Genomic DNA, 12,458 nt, shown 5'->3' on the forward strand with positions numbered 1-12,458 from the left:
AAGATTATTATTCTTGTTTGTATTGAGATAACTCAAAAATTAATGGACTGACTTCAAAAACAATAACCCTTACACATATGTATAAAATTGCTCTGTGTTAAAGATACAAAACTACAAGCTAACAACATAAAATCAAGTTTTGCAACTTTGTTTAAATTTTCATTTGATAATAAGGACCTACATTATCATATGACTAATTGAATTTTATCTTTCGCAATTGAAAGTTTTATGTAATGTAAATAATAAAATAAAATTTTTATAATGCTAATGATATAGTTATTAAAAATACAGGCTGATCCTAACCTTTTTCATTAGCTTGCTCCACATCTCCATTAGATTGATCTTTGGGTTTTGATTCTATACATTCACCTTCCTCAGCCTCAAAGTCCAACTGTTCTTCACCATCCTCAGTGTTACTTGTTTTTTCTTGTGGAACCTACAAAGACATATTTAAAGTAAAATTCTACTCTCTTCTATCAAAATACTTGAAAATAAAAAGATGCTAAAACATTCTTACTTTGTCCAATTTAGTTATATCAGTCTTCCCATCATCCGACTTTGGTGAGGATTGTGAACTTGTTCCTATTTTGCCATTAGTATTTACATCCAGTTTTCTATCAGGTGAAGAAGGTGATGATTTTGACTACAATATAAAACCAGTGTTTACTAAACGAGGTTAAAAATTCCTACAGACTAACAAACTTATCTGACTCATTAGTGTCAATGTAAAAAAATTAACAAGATCCATATCACCCTAGCTGTCTTTTCAGATTATTATTTATTTAATTCCCTAAGAATATTAATCAGAATAGAAGGGACTCTCTCATTGAACCAGATATCTTTGTTGGTGTAATGGCCAAATACAACAGTTTCTTACAAGATAAAGGACATGCTTAAACAAAAATAAGAATTTATATGCGACAAATAGTCATTAAATGCAAGATTATTATTATAGATTTAAATATACCTTTATTTCTTTATCTGCATCATCCGGTCCAACAGAATCCAAATCTGACACATCTGATAGATCCTCATGACTAATGTTATTATCTTTTCCATCATTTCTTTCACTTGCCACAGATTTACTGCGTGGATTTTGATCCTCTTGATCTGATTCCATTTCTCCTGCAATGCAATTGTTTTTCACTTTGTTGCTTGTATAATATGGTCATGTTTAGATTCACACAATAACAAGGAACTTCACTTTTTTTCTACTTTTTAACTTTACAAAGATAAAACTTATAAAAAAGTCATGATATCAATGTTAGTCATTTAAATGATTACTATGCAAAACAATAACAAACCTTCAGAGATTTCTTCAGTTGCTGGATCTTTAACATTAGTTCTCTTGTTATATGAGGAACTTCTACTGGACTGGCTAGATTCTGATCTACTCCGACGGCGTGGCATTGTAACCATTTTTTGTTCTGCTTTTGTATGTCTTCTCCATTTTTCTTTAGGACTCCAATCAGATTTTTTCATTGATGGTGATCTAACAGGAGATGATTGAGGAGAGTTTCGGTCTGGTGAAGGAGTTGAAGTGGGAGAACGTCTTTTTGGGCTCTTTCTTGGTGATGGAGAATCAGGAGTGACAGGCCTTGATCTTGATCCATGTGAGCCAGGGGCTGACCTTGCAGAGCTACTTGGAGATCTTGGTGTCTTTGGACCTTCACCACCAGATTGTGGAGCTGAAGAATACTGTTCCGGTTGCTCTGGTGAACCAATATTAGATCCTATATCACTAGGAGACTTAGGAGCATCAGGTGATTTAGGACCTTGTGGGGATGCAGGCATTGAATTCTCAGGAGAATTAATATCTGAGTGTGCCCCACTCAAGTTATCTGGGGAACTCGGTCGTTTATTAAAGTATGGTGACCTTTGGTATGACTGACTTTCATGTGAAGGAGATCTTGGCCCATTGGGCCTTCGTGAACCAGAGAATTGTGATGGAGATTTAGGATGTTTCTTTGAAACATCACTTCTATCTGATGAAGAACTCCTACGACTTCTGGAACTGGAACTGCTACTGCTTGAAGAAGAGTGTGCATCTCCAGTAGCATCATGTGAATCTTCAGAGTCCATTCCTGAGAATAAATGTAAATAAATTATTAAGTTTATTTGTACATGTACATAATACATATACAAATCCACCGAACCCAGTAAAGCAATCCTTACTCAAAATTAGTAGTCAACCTGCCACAAATGTTCACACAGTACCAAACAATTTAACAAATGTGTTATAATAATGCAACAATTACACCTTACATCAAGAGAAAAATCTTAAAACCTTTTAGATTTATTTAATCCTTACATATGTAAATAAAAGCTTTGTATACTTACTTATTAGAAAATCATAATTAATGAAATTAATTAAAACAATAAAAAGTATAGGAATCGCAAAGGATACAATATTAGAAAAAATCAATACAAAGGTATTCTACGCCATAAAGTGTGGCATTTAAGTTTTTCGTCTTGTCATGAAAAATTTATGAACTCAATTTGGACTTTCATTTTTGTAAAACAGTACATAGGTTTATACTTTGAATCGATGTCACTTGTTTAGTAAGAAGTACAACGTTCTGATGTATATTGAAGACACATCCAGCCTTACCTTGAAGATGACGCCTCGACGCCAGAATCGGTGGCACTTTAAAACACTTTTCATTTCGTAAAGACTTATAACTTTGTAATCACAACACAAACGAAACTTGGGTCTGTCACATATACTTGTGAACTTTAACTTTCTAATAACGATAAACTGACGAAAACTTATTAAAATCAACACTACTTCAACATGGCTGTGATATAGGAGGAAATATATATGAACATAATAAATAATCACTTTTCTTAACTTCAGTAGGGTTACCTTACGCCCTTACCTTATCTTAGGTGGATAAGACGATAAAATTCTTGATGCAATTATTAATATATAATTAAAAATTCTCCAGTTTGCGCCGCATCAAGCCTTTTTCATCGCAGCAGTTTTTGACAAAGAATACGAAACTTGTTTGAGTTTATAAGTTTATGGTAAATGTAGATAAAGTAAAAACTGATCAAAGACTAAATGGACACACGATTACATTTATGATAAAAAAAAAACCGCATTACTATTATATTGTACTGTTCTTTTGTGAAAATACCGTAAACATTAATTTAAGTTACATTTGAAGTCTATGTTAATTTAGTTAAATGTTTAATCAGAGTTTTTTTAGAAAGCATAAAATGCTGCCAATGTAAAAAAGTTAAAATAATAATGGCAATGATGAAAAAAAATAAAGATTACGGCGCGAAAATTTAATTAACGCTATTTTGATAACATTTCCTTACATCCCATTATTTTATAAACAAAATGATAGATCAAGCGCTCGATGACCATGTTTCCGAAAACGAAGACGAAGAAAATTTATTTCAAGATGTAGATATATTACAAAAACACGGGATTAATGTGGCTGATATAAAAAAATTAAAAAGTGCGGGAATTTGTACCATCAAAGGCATTCAAATGACAACAAAAAAGAAATTATGCAATATTAAAGGGTTTTCTGATACTAAAGTAGAAAAAATAAAGGAAGCATGTCAAAAAGTTGTCGCACTTGGCTTTATGACGGCTTTGGAAGTTAGTGATCGTCGAAAACAAGTATTTAAAATTAGCACAGGGAGTATTGATTTGGAGTAAGTTTCTTATAAGTTTATTGCGTTTTCATAGTTTATAAAGTAGAATATCTAATGATGAAAGATAAATTTAAAGAACCACAGTTAAAGTGAAAATGGATGCCTTGAAGTTGTATAAGATCCCGAAAAACATAAGTTAACCTTGAATTATTAAAAAATGATTTCAGTAAGTTACTGGCTGGCGGCATAGAGTCGATGGCTATAACGGAAGTTTTTGGCGAATTTCGTACTGGTAAAACTCAACTTTCGCACACTCTATGTGTTACTTCACAAATACCAAATTCATCGGGCTATCATGGAGGAAAGGTCATGTTTCTCGATACAGAACACACTTTGTATCCTTTTCTATTTTACAAATTCCTTATTTTCCTTGTTTTTCATGTCTGTGACGCTTTTCATGGTATGTCTCCAAAAGAAATATTAAGTAATCGTTAAAAAAACTCGTTGAACAAGACAAATCTAAGTTCAACTTTATAAAAAAATGTTAATTTGTATGTTTTTAGAAACTAGTTATTCACCGTGTGACGTCACATCGGAGTAGTTTTGTTGGTTCCTTTTCTAAAATTAAATTCAAAACACGTTAGGCTTTTGTTATAAGCAAGGCTTTTGATGAAGCGTTGAAAAATATGATGTTTGAACACAGAAACCTCAAGAATAATGAGGTCAATGCTGTTACAAATATGTAATTAGTTTCATTGTTAACAAAAACTTCAATGTCGTAATTTGTTTTTATTTTAAAACACTGGTTATGTGTAAATCTGTACAGTGTCGATATCTGGATTCCATTAAAAAGTATAACTATTAGATTAACACCATTACATTACCCTAAATCTGAGTAAACTTAGTAAATTTTCCTAGAAGTGTTACAGTCGTCCCGACAGATTGCGACCCATCGCCGACAGGTTTAACTTAGATCAAAACGCAGTCTTAGACAACGTGCTCTATGCTAGAGCATATACATCTGAACATCAGGTAATAAACGAGAACTATCAGTATATTAGATAAAAAAAACCGCACTATTTTCATGCAATAGTGTATTTTTATATTGCGTGAAAGGTGACATGATCAAAAAGGGAGTGATGACTGAGCTGACGTATGATAGAGTTATTTGGAGGACAAAAACCTGTTGTGCCGACCCTACGGGAGTAGGATAAGAATGATGATGATGATGATGATGATGAGCGTATTTTTATAGGAAATAATTGCCTGGCTGACGGTATAGAAATGTAAAAATGTTTAAATCTATTCTAACCTAGTCTAATGACAAGAAGATTTCAGGTCACACTTTCAGTTTTTTTAAATCGAAGTGTCGTAACCGTAGACTTAGGTTGATTTTTTATTATTACTACTAGCTTTCGCCTGCGACTCCGTCCACCAAACATCCATCCATCTAAACTTTCGCATTTATAATATTAGTAGTTATTAATAGTTTTATAAATTCGAAACGGTGTAGGCAGAATTATTAGACTACGTAGCGGCGAAGTTCTATGAAGAGGCGGGTGTGTTCAAGCTGCTAATCATCGACTCGATAATGGCGTTGTTCAGGGTGGACTTCTCTGGCCGTGGGGAGCTCGCCGACAGACAACAGAAACTGGCCCAAGTCCTCTCGAGACTGCAAAAGGTATTCAAACTGTTATTTGCTTGAAACCAAAGTGTCCGATACGTATTCGTTACAAAAGGTAAAAGAGTGTTGTCGTATTGATAGTGTTTTTCATTACTTTTTAACAACGATAAAAGTATTGCACGTACAATGAACTATAGTTGCAGATAAAAACAGCCAGAATTAAATGTAGGTACCTACTTATTTATTTCCAACCTACTTAGTTATTTACAATTTCTATAATAAAACTCTACTGTAATAATTTCTAAAGTTTTATCCTTTGAGTGACGGAATATCTAACTATGTTGATTATTTAGTTATATCTATTTTTATAAAAACAAGTGAAACGTTATATTTGATGTTTAGTTGGAAGATCAGAAGGTGAATAGATAAAATACATCCGGGAGTATCGTAGTGATGCGAGTGCCGGCTGTCGGCTGTCGGCTGTCCGCTGTCGTTTCCCATTTAGGGCACGGATGGATAAGATAAATTAATCATTGCAACATTTTATATAGTAGGCAAGTGAACAAATTAGGTGCTCTATGTTTTTTTATTCTGATAGTTATTACATAATTCGGCTATTCGTATATAAACAATCAATCAGGTACAGATACAGGATGACATTAGTTGAGCTCTGTAGTTAACGTACTGCGTCTACATGTTTAGTAAAATTAGCATTGTTGAACTGATGCCTCTTGAAAGAAATGGACATGGAAATTCTTTAAAAACCAGTTTTTAGCATTACCTTATCGCTCTGAATTTAAATCGATGTTTTGTTCAGTTTAATTTAATCATTCTGATACAATAATGTATTAGCAAATTTTACCCATTACTCTAAGGGAACTCCCGAATATCTGCAATATTGATTTAGTGATAAAAGTGCAGTTTAAATAATTGAAAAACCATGTTACTTTAATTAAAATGTATTTTCGTAAAGTAAAGACGTCTTTTGAAGATTCGGTGAAAACTTGCGCATTGAAATTGAATTTACGTGTTATTTTTAATGGAAAATTTCCTTTTTAGTCAATATTTTAATAAAAAGATAACATTCAACAATTAACATTAAAAGGAGCAGCTTGCACGCTTTTTTCATTTTTCCATACTTGTATATAAAGTTTGTTTACAGATATCAGAAGAATACAATGTAGCAGTTTTCATAACGAATCAAATGACTGCCGACCCCGGTGCGACCATGTCGTTCCAAGCGGATCCAAAGAAGCCCATTGGGGGTAACATTTTAGCGCATGCGTCCACTACAAGAATTTCCCTGAGAAAAGGCAGGGGTGAGAACAGGATAGCTAAAATCTACGATTCTCCCGACCTACCTGAAAGCGAGGCAACTTTTGCTATTACCAACGGAGGTGTTTCTGACGCCAAAGATTAGATGTAATAAGTACTAAATAGTTACATTTTAATTTAATAAAATATTTTGAAAATTACATAGCGTGTTTTCTCTCTGAATTGTCAACATTTTTACAGCTTTGATTTATTATGACTTATAAAAAAGCTAAACAGTTAATTGCAGAGAACTATGCTATTTTATTTGCTGATTTATTAATGCTAGACTGTCATAATTGAACAGATGATTTCTAAGTAAATGAATATAGTTACATAATAAAAAAACGAGCGACCCCTTAATTGATGATTTCAATAGATCAGATGATATTGTCAACCTCCGCGTGTGTAAGAGATGACCTGTGAAATGTGAATAAAATCAAAGTCCAAACATTTACAAAACCGTGTCGTAGTCATAAATCGTAGTGGCGTGACTCGATTGAGCAGCCAATTAAGTTAGTGTCCTCGATTAGATAATATTGTGCATGCTTTATACATTCATACACTAGTTGCAATACAACGACAAGCACGCAATTTTACAAAGACCATATTAAGCTATTCTGTATTAATTGTCGACAGATTAGGTTTTTTTTCTTTTAATGCAGTGTTATCAAACACTAAATGTCATAGCCGTTGGCTAAGAAAATTCGCATAAAAGTATTTTGTCGGCCTTTTAAGTGGTGCTAGATTAGATTAGATTATGTGAATCATTATCTTGATATTAAATGGGGAGGTGTGTCATGTATTATAAATTATTTTTCCAATTCCTTAACATATAAAATACATAATGAAAAATTCGAATGGTGTACATATTGAAGCAACCGATGAATGAAATGAGTCACTTCCATTGGTATTTAAAATTCAAAATACTCTCATCGTTCATCATTCCTCCGTCCGTCTGTCATTCAGTCAGTCATTTAAAATTGTCAAGAGTAGATGTGTCGCTATTTAATGAAAACGTAATCGTTTTAATTTATTACTATTATTATTATATGAACCAGTTTTACACATACCTTTAGAAAAAATATTCATCACTTTGTATTAAATCAATTAAAAAGAAATGAGTGATAACAAAAATGACAAAAAGGAAATACGCGTATGGTGTGATGGGTGGTGAGTAAATTAAATTTATTTATAATTTAGTATTGGACAAATTTTGCACCGTAGCTATTTGTAATTTTGTTAATATTTTTCTTCTAGAATGTTTTCCGTCCCGCGATTTTTACGTTTAATGCATTGCTAACATACTAATTAGAAAATCTTAAAAAACCGGCGTGTCATTGTGGCAGTGAAAAACTACTATAATATTGATCTAAGCGAGTTATTATTATAACCTATAGCTATATTAAAATATTAACTTTAATTTACGGTATATTTCAGTTATGATATGGTCCATTTTGGCCATGCAAATTCTCTCAGACAAGCTAAAGCATTAGGCGATGTACTGATCGTGGGTGTACACACCGACGAAGAAATTTCAAAACATAAGGGCCCTCCAGTGTTTACTCAAGAAGAGCGTTACAAAATGGTCCGTGCTATAAAATGGGTTGATCAGGTTGTAGAAGGAGCACCCTATGTTACAACCTTGGAAACCTTAGATAAATATCAATGTGACTTTTGTGTGCATGGAGGTATGCTATTATTATTCACTTGTTAGCTTATATCAGTATATTGTATTCAAACGAGTAAAATGAAATTGGATCAAAAAAAAGGCATTTTTTTTAATCTATAATAATCAAACAGCTTTGGTTTTAACATAATTTTAGGAAAAAAAAATGTTATAAAGCCTTTTAACAACACATTTTAAATTTCATGCTAAATTTAATTTCAATAAACTTGATTTTCAGCATAAAAGAAATTTCTTATGTAATGTTCCAGATTTAATCTATCAAATATAAAAAAGTAAAAATCAAGTCTTTGAAAGATTATGAAAGTTTATGCTAGTTTAGTATGAGCTTACTCCCACTAGTCTATACATCACCAGCATTTTATTTTCGGGTTCTTTGATATTTTCCTATTTTCAGATGACATAACAGTAACAGCAGATGGAATAGACACATATCATTTAGTTAAAGAAGCCGGCAGATACAGGTAACAATTCAGTATTTTATGTGAACTAAATTAATATTTCTCTATGTTAATATGATTATTTCTCTCTACAATAATTTCCATGTTATGTTTTAGAGAAGTGCAGAGAACGGCCGGTGTGTCTACAACTGATCTAGTTGGAAGAATGCTCCTCCTCACAAGGGAACATTTCAAGTAATATATTTAAAGTTCTTAAAGTTTTATTAATTAATCTTTTGGTTTTAATAGATTTTGAATTCGAATGAGGCATACTATGTCTGATTTTTAATCTGCTTTTTAAAATTATTAACTTTATTTTCAGAGCAGCTATGTCTTGCCTTGATTCCTTGTATGTGCCTACTTATTTTTATTTAATCATCTAAAATTTTATAGAAAATGTAATTCCTTTGTTAGTAAAATTAGCATCAATTGAATTTTTTTTATTACCATGTTTTTTAAAAACATAAAATAAATCCAATCACTAGTTTACTTATGAAATAGCTATTAATGTAAAAATATCAGTTAATTTATACAATGTATTCTTTTATGGTTGCTTGAACTTAAATATTTTATGTATCTTGATCAAACATAGCTTATTCATTGTTAATGTAAATAATTATTAAAGTAAAAATACATGATTTAGTTGAGTAATTTTGCATTATTTTCTATTTGGAAATGATATTATTGTTAGTCTTATAAGTAGGTGCAAAATTGATTCTCTGGCTGTTTGCATTTTGAATATAGAATAATATTTTGTCATAAATTGTATAGACCTTAGCACTTGAGTAATATTGTAATTTTCAGGAGAGGTGACAAAGAGTATACAGTAGCGCTGGACCACTCATCAAACCTTGGTACAGACTCGACTGCCAGGTCTCCTTACACTGGCTGCTCACAGTTCTTGCCAACCACCCAGAAGATTATACAATTTAGCAGTGGTCTTTCTCCTAAACCAACCGATAAGGTAAATATGAGTAGTTAAAAATTAATTTATCCAACTGTGTCCCATTGACACTACATAGATTTATGTAATTTCTGAAATGTATTCAACCAAATTTTTTTCAAAAAACGTAACTAATAAGCTACATTCGGCTAGAATAGTGAGGTGGTGCTTGTAAACTCTTTCAACAATTTGAGAGGTTGCTGTTTATTACAAACCTCTAATGAACAGGGAAGGGACATAGAAAAATTATACTTTCCTTAACTATGAACCTTCCTCTATGTTAGAGGGGAAGAGGTAAATTCCGAATCCAAATGTGGCAATGTGATATTTCTAATTAAATATTGTAATGTACAGGTGGTGTATGTTGCGGGCGCATTTGATCTCTTCCACGTCGGCCATCTTGACTTCTTGGAAGCCGCCAACGCGCAAGGGGATTTCCTGATCGTGGGCTTGCACACCGACCTCGAGGTCAACCGCTACAAGGGATCCAACTACCCTATCATGAATTTACACGAGCGGGTACTCTCCGTGCTCGCTTGCAAGGTAATGTTTATAAATGTACTCTGATATAAAAGAAAATTCAATCAATACCTTTACTAGTAGATCATGTAATGATCAAAAACTTATACTAATATAATAAAACGTAAAGATATATTTCTTTGTTATGTGAAATGTCAGAAATCACAGCATATTGTTGAATTTTTTAATAAATTTTAATCCAAAGCCCTACCAAATTTGCAAATTTCAATTTGGATAAAATGTCCCATGATAAAGCGACATAAAATTAAGTCAATTGCGACAAAGGACATTTTTGTCATTTATGCTTTTATATTTAGACAAATGCGAATGAAAGTTACACGGAATGTAAACATGAAATGTATGTTTTTTAATAAATTCCAGTTCGTGCACGAGGTGGTGATCGGCGCGCCGTACAGCGTCACCGCGGACCTGATGGACCACTTCGGAGTGCAGGTGGTGTGCCACGGCCTCACCCCTATAGCGCCCGACGCAGACGGCTCGGACCCATATAAGGTTCCCAAACAACGGGCTTGTTTTAAGGTAAATAAAACACTGTCTAACGCTACTTAAGATTCGAATACATAATATTTATAGATTTAATAATTTTTCTGCACTGTTTGATTTAATAGGACACATATTGTCTGCTTCAAGTAACTTCGACTTACGATGTTTTAAGCCAAAATTGAATTGCTGTCCCATTTATTATAAACTCAAATGACTTCCTATCATTAAATGTACTAAATAAATACTAATTGATAACTTGTCCTAGCGAGTATATGACCAGCTATATTTATTTCGATTATGATAATGTTATTCACATTTCAGACGCTGAATTCCGGTAACTCGATGACTACCGAGGACATAGTTCAGAGAATAATCCGCCACCGTCTCGAATTCGAGGTACGAAACTCGCGCAAGGAGCAGAAAGAATTATCGCTCATAAAACCCCTGCAAGAATATCATATAAAACAAAATGGCGATTGCCATGTTAAAAATGAATCTAGTTAATTTATAATAACATCGACAAATTTCGTTACATTCTCTTTAATATATTCAATTCGTATTACTGATATAGTGAAATGTTAAATAATTAATATTTGACTAGATTATAATTTATATTGCGTATGAATTTCCTCGTTTACCCGCCTATAAATATATTTACAAGTTAGTTGCCTATACATTGTCAAATGTACACAAAAAATTTTTGATTTTATTTACTTTTGTAGTATGTGTGCCGTTTAGTCTTTATATTTTATCTGTATACTATGACAATTTGCTAATAAATAAAACCTTTTAAATACTAAAGTTTCGTTTATAAAACGAGTTTGGTAAAAATTTTATTTTTATATGTTGCTGATGATTGTTATATTTGCAAGTAAATGCCAGTGTTAGTTTAACAATTTATAAATTACAAATGTAGTAAAATCACTGTAGTTGAAATTTATAATTTTAGTTTAAATCTTTATCTATGTAAAATAAAAATGTTTTACTTATTGAAACTCTCGTTACATTGTACAAAATTATATGTATTTATTTAGCTCGATTTATAATTATGAATTTGTTTTACGCCAACATACCAAATATTTTATTGTATAGGGTGCCCAGTGCAAGATTTTCTCACCTCGAAAATTCATAGCAGTGATACTTGTTTAAGTGAATGTTTTTATTTCTTTCATTCTCTATAAAAACCAGTGACAAAAAATATATAAGTCATACAAGTTAGCGCAAAACGTGATTCACGTGCCGCTTTCATAATATCGTATATATGACTGCACTAACATTATGGAAGTGATCCAAAACTTGCACTGGGTGTTCCATTTATTTACATTGTCATTTTAACCTCTTAATAAATTATGAACATATTTGAGTTTTATTAATTAACGCACCTTTGAAATCTGAATAAATATGATATATCTCATAAAATCCACATCAACGCTAGAATTAAGCTTTTGGCACACTCAACAGATAAACGCAGAATAGCTTATTATTTCCTACGCAAGGTTGTATTTCACCGGCCTAACGAACCTTCGGCAGTAGGTATTAATGCAATGAGCTATGATTTGTGTAGCGGCTTGACTTCTAAAGTTGACGCAAGCTAAAAACTGCAACATTGACAATATTAATCTTTATTAACAACAGTTTAATCTTGACAAATTACATAAGGTATAAAATGTTTACAAAAAGGAAATGATTATATATTCAATTATTAACCCCGTGAATTTTTCATAACCGAAATTGCCTGTTGGTTTACAAAAAGTGTGTATTATGTGTAGAGTGTATAAACGGTTTTGCTTAGTTTTGTACTAATTTTAACAACTATAG

The 12,458-nt window shown here is 32.2% G+C and overlaps 3 protein-coding genes across 4 annotated transcripts in view; 2 read left to right on the plus strand and 1 right to left on the minus strand.

Moving 5' to 3' along the window:
* LOC106109672 (serine/arginine repetitive matrix protein 1-like) overlaps window positions 1-2,973 on the minus strand; it is an 8,693-nt gene extending 5,720 nt beyond the window's left edge. Inside the window, exons 1-5 of the mRNA XM_013291257.1 lie at window positions 2,612-2,973; window positions 1,305-2,084; window positions 968-1,125; window positions 518-643; window positions 304-436 (exon numbers count right to left, since the gene is read on the minus strand). Of these exons, the coding sequence (XP_013146711.1) occupies window positions 304-436; window positions 518-643; window positions 968-1,125; window positions 1,305-2,082 (1,195 nt within the window). The 5' untranslated portion in view covers window positions 2,083-2,084; window positions 2,612-2,973. The remainder of the gene's footprint in view (window positions 1-303; window positions 437-517; window positions 644-967; window positions 1,126-1,304; window positions 2,085-2,611) is intronic.
* Window positions 2,974-3,293: 320 nt separating this feature from the next.
* LOC106109733 (meiotic recombination protein DMC1/LIM15 homolog) lies at window positions 3,294-6,690 on the plus strand. The gene is made up of 5 exons (XM_013291336.1): window positions 3,294-3,672; window positions 3,840-4,007; window positions 4,542-4,644; window positions 5,126-5,293; window positions 6,399-6,690. The coding sequence occupies exons 1-5, from the start codon at window positions 3,350-3,352 to the stop codon at window positions 6,654-6,656; spliced, it is 1,020 nt and encodes a 339-aa protein (XP_013146790.1). The 5' UTR covers window positions 3,294-3,349; the 3' UTR covers window positions 6,657-6,690.
* An 814-nt stretch (window positions 6,691-7,504) lies between these two features.
* LOC106109697 (ethanolamine-phosphate cytidylyltransferase) lies at window positions 7,505-11,393 on the plus strand. Of its 2 annotated transcripts, none has more exons than XM_013291286.1 (8): window positions 7,505-7,720; window positions 7,988-8,238; window positions 8,632-8,698; window positions 8,792-8,869; window positions 9,479-9,638; window positions 9,972-10,160; window positions 10,518-10,676; window positions 10,962-11,393. In XM_013291286.1, the coding sequence occupies exons 1-8, from the start codon at window positions 7,668-7,670 to the stop codon at window positions 11,142-11,144; spliced, it is 1,140 nt and encodes a 379-aa protein (XP_013146740.1). In that variant the 5' UTR covers window positions 7,505-7,667; the 3' UTR covers window positions 11,145-11,393. The 2 variants fall into 2 exon arrangements, with proteins under 2 accessions (XP_013146740.1, XP_013146741.1); XM_013291287.1 differs by having other exon boundaries at window positions 9,482-9,638.
* Window positions 11,394-12,458: the final 1,065 nt, after the last annotated feature.

Source organism: Papilio polytes, unplaced genomic scaffold (genome assembly GCF_000836215.1).
Source record: "Papilio polytes unplaced genomic scaffold, Ppol_1.0 DF821067.1, whole genome shotgun sequence".
Taxonomy (NCBI): domain Eukaryota; kingdom Metazoa; phylum Arthropoda; class Insecta; order Lepidoptera; family Papilionidae; genus Papilio; species Papilio polytes.